The following is a 16,219-nucleotide window of genomic DNA, read 5'->3' on the forward strand; positions in this document are numbered from 1 at the left end:
ATTTCTGGTCTCTCCTTCCCTGTCTGTGCATCAGGATGCCAGCATTTTCACTTTGTCTTCCGATGAGAATTTAAGACCCAGACCTGGGCTGAACACAAATTTGGCTTCTAATAAAGAATAAAACCTAATTCTGTGCTTCCTTTGCTGCTTTGCTTGTGAGACCTGAAATGCTTCATTCTTGTGTGTTCAGCAGGAAAGTGGGTTTTGGAGGGGATGGGAGCCTTTAGAGTTCTTAGTTTAAAAATTGCTGCTCACAAAAACCATCTCCCAAGTATGTCTTGGTCTGTGTTGTCTTGCCCCAGGAGGCAAAAATAAATCATTGTTGCGGAGTTTAAGGAGTGACTGGCCAGAAGGGGTTGTTGGAAGCTCTAGTCCTGAGCTTTGCAGCTCTTGGGACAGGTCAGGTCCCCGAAGGCAGATGGAAGAACTGTGCTTGCAAGGTCTCAAAACCTTCATTATCTTATAAATGAAGGAAAAACAGCTCTCGTGTGCATGCCTTGACCTCCTGTGTAATCTCTGCCGAGCTCTTGAAGCAAGGGCACTAATCTCTGAAAGCAGCTCTTGCGCTCTTATCTCCAGTGTTGCTCCTGGTCTTACTTGTATAGTTGAAGTAGAGGAGAATCCTCCTTGAAAATTGATTTTTGAGGACAATTCACCTGACTATAAAGCACCACAAACATAATTATAGTCCAGGGGGAGTATGGCCTGAGATGTGTTTTGATTGTTTCGAAGCGATACTACGCAGCTCTTCCTGTTCAGTTGTTTGTATTGCCTGCCTGCTTAAATGAGTTAGGTTGAATGAAATAAGGCTTTTAAAAACTGTAGAAAAGAGAATTTTCTAAGTTTCCCAGTTATATGATTTCTTAACTGCAGCTTCAGAGGTGTAAAACATTAAGGGAGTGTTGCATGCACAGCCAGAGGAGCCCAGGCTGCATCAGCTCCTCCGCTCCGTGTTTGCTGGGTTGGATTTTTTTTTTTTTTTTTTTTTCCTTTCCTTGGCTGTCCTGTGGGCTCCAGGAGGCTGTGGTTTAGCAGGTCGCCCTGTGCTGATTTAAGCCACAGCAAATTCCCACGTCCCAGCTCTTACCTCACAAGTGCTGTTTAAGTAAAATGCGTCAGCTTAACCCTCGGTGGAAGAGGTGCCTACTGATGTGCTCTGCCCTCGTGTTTGCAGTGGCTTAGGCTTGCTTTAAACTGTGGTAGTTTGCTGGTGGCGTTTGGGATTAGCTGGAGAGCTGAAGCCTCACAAAGGTGAGAGAGGGAGACAGAGAAAGAGAGATTTGTGAGCTTCCTCACCTTGGCTTGCTGCCGGAGGTGATGTCTCCACAGGTGAGTGGTGGATGTGGTGCGTGGAGGTCTGCAGCCCACTGCTGCCCTCCTGGATGTCTCCCCCAGGCTCTGTTTCAGAGGGGGTTGGTGGGGTGCTGGGCTGGGCTGGTAGCCTGGCCAGGTGTCACTGAGCAATGCAGCTGTGGCATGGGGAGGTCCTGTAGCCGAGGACGCACCAGGCAGAGGCCAGCATGCGATCATCCCCCGCAGCAGAGCTGCAGGAGCAGGGCAGTGCAGGAGCAGGGCAGTGCCGCAGCATGCCTGAAGCTCGTCCGGGTCTGCTTGGAGTGCCAGACTGCCGAATGCAGTGCGCTGCAACCACGGTGCCCAAATACAGAGCTCACTAAGGAACCGTATCTTGTCAGGTGCTGGGTAGTAGAGCAGGGACATCCAGGCTGTCACGAAGCACGAGTGTTCCCGTTGCTGGGAAGGGGAAACACCTGTCCCTTTGAATGTCATCTCTGCCAGCACCTCATACCCTTTTTTCACTTGCAGGCTGGTTTGCTTGCTCCTCCTCACAGAGAGCATCTGCCGTGCAGATCAGGATTGCAAAAACACACAGGTGTGTGTGCGAGGGAGTAAAGGTTTACCTCCTTGCCGTGGCTGGGAGATGGAGGCAGACCTGAGGCCTGTGCTCTGCCCCTGCCACACAGCCAGCTCACCCTGCTCTTCGGGCACCTCAGTGTCCCCAGTGTCTCTGCCCCTCAGGCTGCATGTCGTCAGGGTTCACTCCACCCATGCTCCAGCTAATTTTTGCTTAATGAACAAATGATGATTCTCCCTGCTGGGTGCTGCCTTGTCCCTTTATTACCTCTTTCTGGTTTCTCCTCTTTCGGTTTCTTCTTTTAATGAGGTCACTTAAACTTCACCTAAATTAGCCGTCCTAATAAGCAGATGCTCCTTGGGGTGCTTTGAGATGGGAAGAGGAGGAGGAGATGAGCTTGTTAGCAGGAGCCTGCCTTCCCCTGCTCCCCGAAGCAGCTTTAGCTGAGGGCAGAGGGGCAATGGGGCACAGCAAAACAGGGGCAGCGTCTGTGAATGTGCTCCTTGCACCTACCACACTGCATCTGAAGCAGTTGAGGGAAAGGGACCAGCAATTTTGGAAAAGCATCTACCACTTGCCAGTGGAAGAAGGCTGAGAGAGCTGCTCTGAACAGTACTGTGCTGACAGGGCTGGAGCCTCGGAGTAAAGCCCAGGGGACAAAGGGAGGGTGACTGTCTTTGTTCCTGGAGCTGAAGCACTCATGAGCAGCTGGGAAAGCTGTAGCTTCCCTGGGTCCATCAAGGACAAGCCAGAGCTGGGGCCTAGCTCATCTGTTCCTCGTGCATGCCTGTCCTGAGCACACAGGGAAGGAGTTGCTGGTAGGGCCACGGGGCACCTACTGCCAACTCCTGTGTGTTCATGTGGGGCTTGGGAAGCTGTGGGAGAGCGTTGCTGCCCCGCATGCCCCGGGTGGGCACACTGGCTTGCGACCACACCATCTGGCTAGGGGTCCCGTGCAGCTGGGGGAAGCTCCTCTCGCAGGGCACCCCGTGGAGCAGGAGCAGAGTGTGCAGCGGGATCCTCAGCCGCTGCCTGGGAGGGAGCACAGTGACGGCCTCCCACGGGCGTGTGGCGCAGGCTGGGTGCGTGACTAACGGAGCCCGCAGCAAGCGAGGAGAAGTTCAGGCCCTGAGTCGGAAAGCTGACCTAATTTCTAATTTTTGTGTCTTCTGTCTGATTCGCTTTTCCCCTTTCTTCTACATTAGTTACTTCTGTTTTTTCGTGTGCCCTTTCTCACTGGCTGCTTGAACTCACCCAGTTGCTTTGGGAGATGAATTTCTATCGGCATAATCGTTCCAGCCAATCATTAATGTACCAACAAGGATACTATTGTAATCAGAGGATTTATTACTACTGCTGTGAAACAACTGCCATGTCGTTTTACTTAACTCTTTGGCTCCCCACTTGCTTTCTGCCAGCAGCTGAATTGGTAACAAACTGCTCTTTTAAAAAGCTGCAAGTGTGCAAACTGGGGATGTGTTATGTTACTTTATTATATTTTATTTTTATTTTCCTGCTCTTACCACAGTATGCTGCAGTGATACAATTGAAAGCGACTTTAGTGCTTCACTATGCATTTCTTGATTGTGCAGCAACTGAAAGTGACTTCATAGTTCAAGTCCTCATTTAAAATAAGGCTTAAATATTTGCACGAGGACTATAAGTATATTCTGACTGCTTTTCTTTAGACCATAGTGCAAGTTCTGCTTATCCCTTCAGGAGCTCTAAGTGAATTCACTAATTCAGAGAAGTGTATGACCTCTTTTTAGTTAAACAAGTAGTAGTCTCTTAGCTGCCTTTCATGTAAACCTGTCTTTAACCATCCTGTTTCTCAGTGCAGATGGGGCTTTACTGAAGGAAAGTAATCTCCAAACCAGCCAGGTTATTAACATTTGCTGTATATTTTCCCTGCAGTACCAGGAGCCTGTTGCTATACATTTTATGTGGAGACTCCACACCCTCAGTCACAGTAAAAGTACATCTTGGGATGGTAGGTTTGTCTCCTCAAATTCTGGTCTCAGGTAGGACCTTGGGCAGTGGGGGAAACTCACAAGAGGCAACAACAGGAACAAAGCTTTCCTCTGCCTGCCCCAGCCTGCCTGTGAGTTTCTAGTCAGGACTTACAATAAGGCAAGCAAAGGACGCTACCAAGGACATGATCTGCTTGGTATTGTCCACTTGCAAAGGTGACATTGGAGGGTTTCCAGTTTTGTGGCATAACACAACATGTGTTTTCCTCTGTGCTGAAGGCATTACGCGAGCTTTTGATTGACGGGGAGGAGAGGTGTCTGGTGTGCTGCAGCAGGTACAGATCAGCATGTACAGCTAATTGCCAGGTATGAGGTCTTGAGAGGATTACACTGCTAATCTAGATATCTTTCCTGCCTTATCACCACCCCCTTGCTCCTGCCACATGCATGCATCCGTATTTGGGTCCTGTAAGGAATGGAAATCAATAGTGTTGTGGGGGAGGGATATAAGGAGCTTGTTTCCCTGAGAGCTTGCAGTGGCTGAGGAAGGACATGTCCCTTCCAGCTGTTTCTGTGGTATAAGGGTTGCTCTGATGGGAACCAGATCCTGGGATCCCTCCTTCCCTGGGATGGCATGGGTGGCTGCATGAGGCTTGGCAGGTTAAAGAGGGTAGTAACAAAACACTGTGTCTGCACACCTCACCCACAGTGCTCTTGAGTGCCTGCCAGTCCTCACCTCTGGACTGGTGGCACTGGCATTGTGGTTCCTCTTGAGCAGCTTGTTTCTGTCTTGCACACACAACCAGAGGGCTTGGGGAAGGAGGTTTGTGGCACTGAGCTGGGATCCCTGCGGGGCAGCAAGATGTTGCGGGGCAGATGGAAACATAACTCTCACACTAATTCCCTGCAAAATCCAGAGTGGTATTTCTTAGCCAGAAACAGCTCCCTAGGAGTAGGGAGTATGTGTATTTGTTCTTAAATAATTCACACTTGGCACACTTAGCTTTGTCCAGGTAGTCTGAAGTGGGAAGCTGGGAGTACAGGATAGCACCATAGGCTGCCTCTAAAGTGTATCAGTGGGTAAAATAGGTATAACGAAATCCAAGGAAAGAAGATATTGGTGGGTTTTGCTTGTCCTGCAGTGGCCCTGAGAATGTCCCACTGTGCTGGGTATCCTGTGTAAGTTGTTTTACTCCTGAAGAGCCTCCAGTGTAAGGCTGCCATGGTGCTAAGTGATTTGCACAGTGTTGTTTTACCAGCTCAAGCTAGGGAGCCTCTGGCTCCCAGCCTGACAATCCTCCTGCATCTCTTAACAAGGAAGCAAAATCTCAAGGCAGGTTTGCTGTCTTGCCTGGGAGTAGATGAAATGTTGGTAGCTGTCTGGTTTGTGTCCGGCACATAAAAGCTTTGATAGCCTACCCCTTGGAGGTGCTTGTGTATTTGGATACCCAAGGATGAACCAGAGCCAGCCTGGGGAAAAGGGAGATGCCTGGGTCATCTTTGTCTGTGTGGGCAGATTTCAGGATGGCGCCGGGAGCTGCTGGAAACAGCTGGTCTTGGGGCTCAGAGGAAAGCATGTTGAGATATGAACCAAGTCCAGACCCAGGAACTCCATTCTCTGTTCCCCACTTGTTTTCTGGGAGACTGTAAGCCAGTTCCTTGTCCTAAAGTTAGCCTTAATTAGCTCATGGAATGCTCAATGATTGGGCATTACTGAGGTGTGTGATTTGGGGTGGGTTGACTGGAGCTGTGTGTGCAGGCTTCCTAAGGAGGGTTGCCCATGGGCACCACACTGGCAAGAGGGGACCATCCTCGGGCTCCCCCCCACCCCCTCCTCCTGTCAGCAGGGCCCTGAGACTCCTAGCTGGGTCCCTGACACCCTCTAGTGGCAATATTTACATTCAATATTTCAGGAGCTTTCAAAACTTGGAAGGGGGTTGTGAGCAATCTGTGCTTAGCAGCCTGCCCACCACCGAGTACCTGTCCCAGTGCACTCTGCAGTAACCTGTGGCTTGGGAACTAATAGGAAATGCTGTATTTCTTGCTCTTTTTCAGCGTTGTAAGTACAAGCTCAGTGCTGTCAGCAGAGGCCAGGCTCAGCAGACTGGCTCAGGGATGGTGGTAGTGCAGTGGGTTTGCTCCCCGGAAGTGTTTTTCAGCCGCTTATCTCCCTGTCCAGCCACTCACTGCCAAACCTAACCTTGATGCTGGAGAGGGGGGAGCTGTGCAGACACCTCTGGGAGTTCATGACAGCTGCAGGGATAGACCTGTGTTGGGGACCAAGGAGGAAGCAAGGCTGGATGCTGGGGGAAGTGCAAGGCAGGCTGCCTGGATAGCATGTTGGAAAGAGGTGAGAAAGAGTGGGCAAGAGGAGATGTCCTGCAGCATCCCTCTTGGCTCTGATTCAGGTGTGGCCCCGCTCCCCTTCACACAGTGATGACTCTCATCTAAGCTCACCCTTGCTTTCAAATGGAGCTCAGCTTGCAGAGTGCCCCCGGAAACCCTGGCGCTTCCCGTGGCAGGCAGCTGCGGGATGAGTGCGGGCAGCTTGGCGGCGTGATGGCTGGCAGCGGAGCCAGGGCTCCTGGATGAGTGCCATGCAGTGAGCTACTCATGTCCTGATACGCAAACTGATGTCTTTGAAGTCTCTGAGCAGGGCAACCAGCTTGGGAGGAACTTGTCTTCTGATAATGCACCTCGCCATGTGTGGTGTAGTGCCCTGGCGAGTGCCTTCATGGTATTCCCTGCTTGCTTTTCTCTCCGTGACTTCCAGGCCTGATCTGCTCCAGGGCTAAGCTGTGCCTGTAGTCCTCTTGTTGGCACAGGCCAGCGGGGTCTGTGTGTTGGGGGTGTGTGTGAGCCCCAGGAGACCTGTGGCCCCACTGCAGGACTCCCCGGTGCTCCACAGCACTCAGAATGTAATGCTCGTTGGGCTTCTGAAATGAGCTGTGACATGCTGCCACGTTTGGCTGACTCCTGAGCATGGTGTTTTCCTCTTTCTTCTACCTGCTTCCCCCCTCCCCAAATATAGTACCCGAGGTGCATCTTGCAGTGTAACTAAAAAAGTTGTTTGTGCATCGCTGGCCAAGTGCGAGAGCAGCAGTGCAAAGCAGAGAGCCTTCCTGCTGGCCCGGCCAGCTCAGGGCTCTTGCCTGTCCCTCCCAATGTCTGATCCTTTGGAAACTGGGCTTTCATTTAGCAAGTGGGTCTCTAGTCCTCCTGATTAGGAAGATGACACTGACTGAATATATGTCCATTCCAGGCTGATTTATGACAATAGCCTCAAGGCTGCATGCAGTTCAAAAGATCTTACTAATTCCTCTAACAGGGAGGATCTTGGTTGGCTTTGTTAACCAAAAGAGCAGGAGGAATGCAGCACAGCATCTCAGGTGTTACCACAATTAGATTACAGCCTTTAACAGCATGCTGCAGCCTCCTGTTTTTTCTTCAGGAATGCATTTTGCAATGACTTGCCCACATGGTGTAGAAGATGCTAACCTTCCAGCCAGGTTATGACCTAGAAATATGAAGTCATGGTTCTAGTTGGTGAAATGGTGCCTCTGCCAGCCTCTAACCTGCTTGGGGAATGGCATGGCAAGTGCTAGTTTGAGGCCCAGCTGTTGGACAGGCTTCCCGGCATTACTTCCAGGGAGCGGGCAGCTCCACGTATGGCAAGCCAAGTGCCTGCCCTGTACTCACCTGGCAGAGCCAGGCAGGCTCCCAGGGTAAGCAGGGCACTGCTTTGCCCATAGCTAGCAAGCGGCTGTGCTGCTGAGCAGGGCTGGGAGGGCACACAGGCACCTGGTGGGGTGCACAGGGCTCTCAAATTGGGGGAAAGAGGACGACCACTTCATGGATAACCACTTTCACCCCATAAGCTGTCATGCAGAGGCTGGTGTAGCAGGGAGCTCTGCCTTTGAAGCAGCTCAGCAGGAGAAGTAACTCCAGCAAGATGGTGATCAGGTTTAATTTATTTAAATAACATAAGAAAAGTTACAAGAGCCCATGGCTGGAGGGCAAAGAGAAAGGAGCTGTGTGGCTCTGGAAATTATTCGTAAAGGTTTGAGATGAGATATTTAAATCTCATCGTGTAGGCAGCATGAACCAGCAAGGTTAGTTGCTGCTGTCACTGCTGATTTGGGAGTCGGAGGGAAAGAGGAGAAGAGGGAAAAGTGAAGTGAGGTGGGCTCCTGGCCATGTTCTGTCAGAGGCTATTGCCCGTGGGAAGGGGATGGGAGCCCTGGTGAAGGAAGATGAGCAGAAGGGAGGGAGGAGGAGATGTGAGTGCAGGGATGGGGGCAATGGCCTGCGATGTAAATGGCCTTACCAGGTACTTTCCCTGTCGGGGGCAGTAAATTCCCTGGGTAGTGTAAAAGCGAATGCCCTGATCTGGGCTGGACACAGGAGGATTTCCCTCTCATTTACTTTGTCTTGTGACTTTGTATCCTTTCCCCTCTTCTGCTCTGACTTTTCTGCCAGAAATAATGCCAGCGGTTGTCTTCAGTGCAGCTCATTACTTTCTGTAGCCATGCCTGAACAAAACAGATGCAGCTTTCAGCAGCTCAGCTAATTTTGTCAAACCTTCCAGTGCTGTCAATGAAACTCAACTGAGATATGTTAATTACATTCCATCGGTGTGCAATGAAACTGTGGGCATTTACAGGCTCACTGGTGCTGCCTTGTCTGCAGATCTGGGGAGAACATTTACATTCTTCTGTCCGTGTGATGTTTCTTGAGACAATGAAGTCTAGAAAGGCTTCTTTTTAAAAAAGTCTTATCTTCTGGCGGTAGAGCCTCTTGCTAAAATTAAGATGCTTGCTAAAATCAAGCAAGGTTGGGGAGGCTGCAGTTGTTATTTTCATCCTGATTTTAGTGGCTGTACTTCCTTTCCTCTGGTTAATCAACTGGAAAAGTAGCCAGCAGTTTTATTACCAAGTGCCTTGACGGGGCTGTGTCCCCAGAGCAGGCGCTGGGCATGATGCAATTGCATTTCTGCCCTCAGAGGAGCCACTTCCCTCCGAATGCAGAAACCCCTTCGTTTGGCCTGAGGGGGTCATTAAAACGTGAAAGGATATAAACAAAGGAGAAGGGAATTGGATCTCCTGACTTTTTTATGAGGGAAGATTAAAGGAACTAAATATGTTTAGCTTGGCCCCAATGGGGACTGAGGGGCAAAGACCATGGTGCAGGGCTAAGGAGTAGCTGAAGGATGTGGCCAGGAGGGGTGCCACAAAACATGCTGGGGGGGCACACGATGAAAGGGAGGCTGTCTGTGATGAAATGCCTTGATGGGAAGTGGATGTATTAAACTGTGCTGCTCTGCAGTGTGATGGGAAAACCCTTGTAGTAGCTGGGTCTGTTAAGCAGGAGTTTAAGCACATTATTGGAGTAGGTGCTGCAGGTCATGGTCTTTCCCAGTCCAGGGCTTTGGGGACGATTCTCCTCTTTTTGGGGGCTAGATGTGAGCTAACAGGGTTTTGCTAATAATGCATAATTACAACCGTAAAAAAAAAAACCAACTCTCCCCTGGCTCTCCTTTTAATGCATCTGGACTTTAGACCTGGCATTTCGGTGTTGCTAACTCTTGGGCTGTATTTTCCCGTTCCCCTTTGCTGCAGTGATCCCCGACTCGCTGCGAGTGACGGCAGTCCCACAGACACTGAACAAAGTGGAGCGTGACTCCCTGGAGCTGAAGTGCGAGGTGTCCAAGAGCACAGCCCAGCACAGCCACGTCTCCATCGCCTGGTACCGGCAGCGAGGCAGTGAGGCACCCGCGGAGGTCATCTCCCTCAGCCGCGACTTCGTCCTGCGGGCTGGCAGTGCCTATGCCCAGCGGCAGGCCACAGGGGACGTTCGCTTGGACAAAGTTGGGGAGACCACCTCAAAGCTCACCATCTACAACCTTCACCCATCAGATCAGGGCGAGTTTTACTGCGAGGCAGCGGAGTGGATCCAGGACCCAGACAAGTCTTGGTATGCCATGACCCGCAAACGTTCCCAGGGCGCCATCGTCAACGTGCAAGCCACCGGTCAGTGTCTCCTCTGGCCTTTTCTCACTCGGCTGGGTGGTGGGAGGAGGTGGAAAACAGGGCTGTGCCTTGTTAGGTGGCTGGGGCTTATCTCCTTGCTTTGCCGTGTGCCCACCTGGGAGACTGCTAGTGGGGTGAAGCAGGGCAAAGGAGGTCCTGTGGGCAGGACAAATGTCAGCAAAGAGCAGTCAGGGGACACTGGAGCAGCAAGGGTGGTGGGCCCTGTCTCCTGACATGGTCAGCGATTTGGGGCCGACACAGGAGCTAAAACATACATCTTAAGCACTTGGTGCTACTACAGGCAATGAGAATTTTGCAAAGTGAGGAGATAGGAGTGACACAGCAGAAAATAAAACTAAAACTTTCAGCAAGCACTTCTGTATTGCCCAAGGTCCATTTGCAAGTCAAAATCTCTGTCCCAACCCTAAGCACAGGTTCCTGCTAAGGATCTAAAGACCCAGCTGAGCTCTTTCTTCTCTCTGATACCCCCAAAGGCCCTGCCTCTTAACCCCGTCTGAGCAGAGTATCAGTAGGACTAGGCTTCAGGTCACATTCTGCAGTGCCACTGGATACTGGTGCTTCAGCAGAGCTGCTCCCAGGAGTAAAGGCTGGAGGAAAGGGTTATGACTGGGGAAGCCTTGCAGCTCTTGCATACTGGACAGCAAGCTGCCTCTTCAGCAGTACAGCCAGTCTGGGCTCTCACAGCAAAAGCAAGCACCTGACCCCTCCACCTGTGGATGCACGTGTCCGAGGGATGCTGGCTGTGTGGGGAGTAGGAAGTTGTAGATACCTTGCACAAGGTGTGCTGGCTTCCTGATGGGCTTTGCCATGCTGACCTGAGTTGGTGTGTCTCTCCCCAGATAAGGAGTTCAGTGTCCGGCTGGAGACAGAGAAACGGACGTACATCGTGGGTGAGCCAGTGGAGTTTCGGTGCATCCTGGAGGCGCAGAATGTCCCTGACCGCTACTTCTCCATCTCCTGGGCCTTCAACAGCTCCCTTATTGCCAGCCTGGGACCTAATGCTGTGCCAGTGCTCAACAATGAGTTTGCCCAGCGTGAGGCCCTGGGTCAGCTCAAGGTAGCCAAAGAAAGCGACAATGTTTTTGTGCTGAAGATCTACCGCCTCCGCCTTGAGGACAGTGGCAAGTACAACTGCCGGGTGACTGAGCGGGAGAAGACTGTGACAGGGGACTTCATCGATAAGGAGAGCAAGCGGCCAAAGAACATCCCCATCAGTGTCCTGCCACTCAGTAAGTAGAGACTTGCCAATCCCCTCCTGGGTCCATGGGTCTGCTAGGCAGCTACCTGGTGAGACCGTGATGTGCCCAGGCTTCAGAGGTGGGGAAGAGGCTGGGTTTGCATGCTATGGAGACTTGAAATGCCATCTGGCAAGTTTAGGTTTTTTTGATGGGAAAGGGATGATAGAGAAGGAGGGATATGTGTGAGGCTTGTAGGTGGGGAGACATGCCCCCACCTTGGTCATGTCCCCAGACTGGCAGTTTTGGCCTTGAGCTGAAGGTGGGTGTGACAGCGTCTGACTTGCTCCTCACACTTCTCACCTTGCTCTTCAGGGAGCTGGGTGCTCTAAAGCACTCAGTGGGCGTAATGGGGAGACTGACTTGGCCTTGGTTTATCCTAAGAGCTGCTAGGTTTCTGCAGGCCATTCAGAGCGTGTTGTCTTGCAAGACAGCTGTACTGGGAGAAACCAGGGTTTGTGTGCTCCTCCAGCCCCAGTTTGCTCTTCAGTGTGGAGCCCCCTCATGGTCACTGTGTGTCAGCCAACCCTGGTGAAAACAACCCTGCCAGAGGCTTGTCTGAGTGTGTTTTGTGTTTGTCAGACAAATGCGATAAATACAGAAATAACAGGGTGAGAGGAGAGGGTCCACTGACTCATTCCTCGTTTTTCCCCCTGAAACTCAGGTAGCTGTGGCATGAAAAACCATGCATGTGTTGCCCAGGCTGCCTTGGCAGTGAGCTTTGACCAGGGAGAGGGTAGCTGCAAAAGGATTTTGTGCAATATTTGTCTCCTATCTCTTAGGTTTGTAGGGAAATGCAGCCCTTTCCTCTAGCTTTTTTTCCCCCTCCTTACTTCTCCAAAATAAATTCTATTCCTTTTCTCTCCTACCAATATTTGGTCTCATTTGTTTGGCCTTCAAAATTACTCAAGCTAGAAATCTTGCACTGGACAAATGTCTAAAATGTACTTCTAGGCACAGCCACCTTTCAGACAGATTTCATTCTTGCCATTTGATAAATCACCAGCTTTAGGAACAAATGTGATGATTTTTAAAGGCTGCTAATTGTCCATAACTCCAACAGAAGACAACAAGAGTAACCAGCACTCGGTATCTCTGAAAAGAACAGCAATAAAGCCTTACGTCTCTGGGAAGCTCAGGATACCAGTTTTTTTTGTTGCCAAACACTGATAGCTACCTTTAGTGTCACTAGCAATGGGAGTTTGAGAGAGCCAAAAGCTGTTGTAGGAATGGACGTGGCAAGATGGTGGTCAGGATGACGTGAATTAAAAAGCCCAGGGAGCTGGAAGCTTTTTTTGGCAGAGCCAGTTGCATGCAGTCCATGTTGTAGCAACACAAATTCCAAGTTTTGCTGAGATCCCATCCCGGACCTGCAACCAGAAGATGCGGCAATGTCTCGTGAGCTGTAGGCGGAGAGATTTCTCCCAGCTTTGGCCTACACCTGCTTTTGAGTGTGCAAGTCACCAGGAGCAGCTCGCTGCCCACAAGCTGTTTATGGATGTGGTCACGCATGAGGTTAAGATGTGCCTGGACCCAAATGCGTGGGCAGTTTCCTGCACCTGGTAGAAAGCCTCTCTGGCCAGCAGCGTCCTTCTTGCAGACTGAGAAGTGGCGAGTGTGTATCATCTCCCCTGTGTATATGCATTTCTCTCCTTAGAGACCAGCATCTCCTTGGAGATTATCAACAACGCAAGCAACGTCTTGGAGGGGGAGAGCCTGCGCTTTGGCTGCAACGTGCGCTCGGGCTTCGGGCCCCAAAGCCGCTTCTCCGTCACCTGGCAGCTGGTGGACAAGCTCAACCGGCGCAGCGAAATTGTGCGTCTGGATCGGGAGGGTACCCTGCAGCCGGGCCCCTCATACGCCGAGCGCAGCAGCTACGGGGGCATCCAGGTGGAACAGGTCCGGCCCGGCTCCTTCACCCTGGAGATCTTCAACAGCGTCAAGGCGGACGAGGGCCACTACGAGTGCCGTGTGGTCGAGTGGACACGGACACTGGATGGGGAGTGGCAGATGGTTGGGGAGCGGCACACGGGCACCCCGGTGTCCATCACTGCTCTGGGTGAGTACTTGAGGTGCGGGGGGGGCACGGGCCTGTGCTCCCTGTGCACCCGGCCCCCCAAGAAGGTCACCTGCAAATAACTGGGGCTGCTCTCGGCACTCTTGCCCTTGCTTGCCGGCACAATGGAGGTACCCAGCAGCCCATCCACAGCTCCTGGTAGGTTGATGCAAAATATCTGCACGCCCCGTTGTGTGTGGGGGCAAAGTCTGAGGAGTGGCTGTGGCAGGAGCAAAGCAGGGAGTGGCTAAGGAGGGGGGCAGTTGTTCCAGCATCCTTCCAAGGAGAAAGGCTGCCAGTCCCATGACACATCCCCCATCATTGGTGCTGGGCTATGGGCAGTACAGTGGTGGTGCTTCATCAGCAGCCAGTGGGCATTGAAGCCTCCTTGCCTCTCCTGGGTAAACCTTACCTCCACCCGCCAGACCAGGAGACCAAGACGCTGGGCATCTGTTGGCTCAACCACCAGAAATGGCAAGCATCTCTGACAGCGTCACAAGCCTGCAGAAGACATGGGTCAGGAATGGTCCTCGCTGCCTCTGCAAGGAGGCACTGAGCTGCTGGCCCGGAGCCACAGTGTTGTCCAATGTTAAACTAGGATGTGGGATCGTTGCAGCTGGTACTCTGCTCTGCCAAAGGGCTCCTCCATTTCAAACACAATGAAACCACATCAGTTTAGGAAAGGGCAGGTAGAGCATTAGGGATTTTGCACAGATTGTGAATTACTTTAGTCCCATTCAGGCTTTGCTGTTTTAAGTCCTGGACAAGTTCACGAAGTACTGTGCAGGAGAATGAAGAAGGGATGACTGCTCCTCTGAGGCCACTGATTTGCAGAATACCAGGGCTGTAAACAATTGGGGAGCTTATTGAAAGGTCAAACCAGGAATTTTTGGTTTGGTTTTTTTTTTAGTTCTCTGTAGTATTAATCTTTAACTTTGGCAAGATGTGTGAGAGACCAGACTTCAGAGCTGTATTGTATGCTGATTAAAGTCTCGGTTTTTTCTTCCTTTCCTCCTCTTTACTTTAGACCTTCTTTCAGAGACTGCTCTGTCTGGAGCTAGAAATCTTTGCCATATAGCTTCCAGAAACAGGTTAGGGATGTTAGTTTGTAAAGGCAGATTCTTATCTGGTTTCAATGGCATCTTCCTCATGAGCTCCGTGGTGTTTGGCCTGCTGTAAGTCCATGTATCAGCCATTCTCTTTACTCTGCTACTTGTAAAAGTGTTGAGATGTTAAAATGTATCACCTTTTTACTCTTGTTAAAATGTAAGATGCTTGGATTTGCCCATCAGTTCTAGAAGATGTGATGGAAAGGTAGTTGTCCCTCCTCCTCTGCTTCTTGCCCAGAGAAATCGCTGGCTGTTGAGCATGTTCTGTCAAGTCCTAAGAAATTCCTAGGTCCTCCTCCTATAATTACCAAAGCTGAAGTAGCTCATGAAAAGTTATTGGAGGAAATATTGAGTATTGTTTCATTGTTGCTGAATCTGATATTTTTTGTTGAGTGTAATGTTTCAAAGTGTTCTGGGAAACTCAGATGGAAGGTGCTAAGAAAGAGCAAGAGAGGTTTATGGCTACAGAAATTGCTAATAAAAAAAAATGCAGTAAATTTAGTGACACTCACATTTCAAGTTAAGGTCTAATCGTTTGCCAGTCTGCCAGGGTAAGAAACTCTTTAGCTGAACCAGCACAGATGATGTTCAAACGCATAAATCTGTCTACAGCGTGGTTCAGAAGCAACAGCCAGAAGAGAAATGTGCTGTCAGATGAGACCAGCTGTCCCTGAACTTCTGAGGATCTCAAGTGCCTGCAGGGACTTCAGTCCCTCGCTGGCTGGAGAAGGAGGGGGCAGGTGGGGTGAGGGGAGAGCTGCTGTGTTCTGGTAGGGAGGTCTTGCAGAAAATCTGCCTGCTTTTATATGTGGCTTCTCTCCTTTTGTGCCAAGTCCTGAAGGAAGAAGGGCCTTTATGTGTTAATCTGAGTGCCATCAGTGTGTTGGTTGAGTTGAGCACCTGAGAACCACATGGCTTTCGCCCAGGAGTCAAGAGAAGCCCCTTCATGAAGCTTCCTTGTCCAGGCCGGCTGAAGATTAAACTTTATTAAGTCAGCTGGTCTTAGTGAAATTAAGTTGGCTTTCTAGGGCTATTGCTGGCTCAGCGGTGCTCTGAGCTGGGCCCGATAACACACTTGCTGGGGCAGGAGGACTGATGCAGGGTCTGAAGGTAAAGGCTTACGTGGGGATGAGATGCAGCAGTCCTGTTCAGGAGACAGCCTGGGTCTCACTCTCCTCTCCTGGGTAATCACTGAACATCTTGCAAGAGGCTTTAATCACGAAGATTGACCTGTTTTCTTCATAATTACACATCCTGGAGCTCTAGTACCGTGATGCCAGGGGGCTGCAACAGCACTTGCTGGAAGGATGCAGATACAGCGGTGTCTGTGCTGCGGCCAGTCTGGTCCATGGCAAGAGCTCTGCGGGTTGTGGTGCGCTCCTGGCTCATCTCTTGAACTGTAATTTCGAGTCAGTGGCAGGCTGAAGCTCCTTGCCGATCCAGAAGATTCCTCTTTCTACTGACTGGGGTCCCCCCTGACAGCAGCGACTGTGCTGGGTGCCAGGATGGTCAACACAGTGCATGGGGAGGGAGGAGAGCTGCCAGCCAGCGTGGGACACCCTGCGGAGCATCCCGGGAAGGGAGCGCTTCGTGGCAGTGTTGCAGGTAAGAAAACAATGTCCCTGCTAAATCTGCTGGCTGCACTAAAGGGACTGGAAGAGAAGAAAATATTTCTCTCTGCAGCTTGGAACAAATGAGCAATGGAAATACTCCGACCCAAAATGTAAGTCAACAGGGAGTATGTTATCTTCAGATTACTCATAGACTGCTGGTTTTAAACTCCCCTAAACAAACAAAGTGCTGGGGGTAAACAAGTCAAAATGTATTGACTGGCTTACGGAGTGGTGGATATGTGAGGATAACTGCATAAAGCCGTCCTGGAGCTGTGATCTAGAAGAGAAGAAAAGCTGTGCTGTGGGAAGAACA

The 16,219-nt window shown here is 50.9% G+C and overlaps 1 protein-coding gene across 2 annotated transcripts in view; it reads left to right on the forward strand.

Moving 5' to 3' along the window:
• Positions 1–16,219, forward strand: part of IGSF3 (immunoglobulin superfamily member 3) — a 128,909-nt gene that overhangs the window by 83,608 nt on the left and 29,082 nt on the right. The window contains exons 3-5 of one of the 2 annotated variants that reach the window (XM_026841233.1): positions 9,462–9,872; positions 10,733–11,122; positions 12,786–13,187. In XM_026841233.1, the coding sequence (XP_026697034.1) occupies positions 9,462–9,872; positions 10,733–11,122; positions 12,786–13,187 (1,203 nt within the window). The remainder of the gene's footprint in view (positions 1–9,461; positions 9,873–10,732; positions 11,123–12,785; positions 13,188–16,219) is intronic. The other variant, XM_026841234.1, reaches the window with a different exon arrangement.

Source organism: Athene cunicularia (genome assembly GCF_003259725.1).
Source record: "Athene cunicularia isolate RWA chromosome 1 unlocalized genomic scaffold, athCun1 chr1_part3, whole genome shotgun sequence".
NCBI lineage: Eukaryota > Metazoa > Chordata > Aves > Strigiformes > Strigidae > Athene > Athene cunicularia.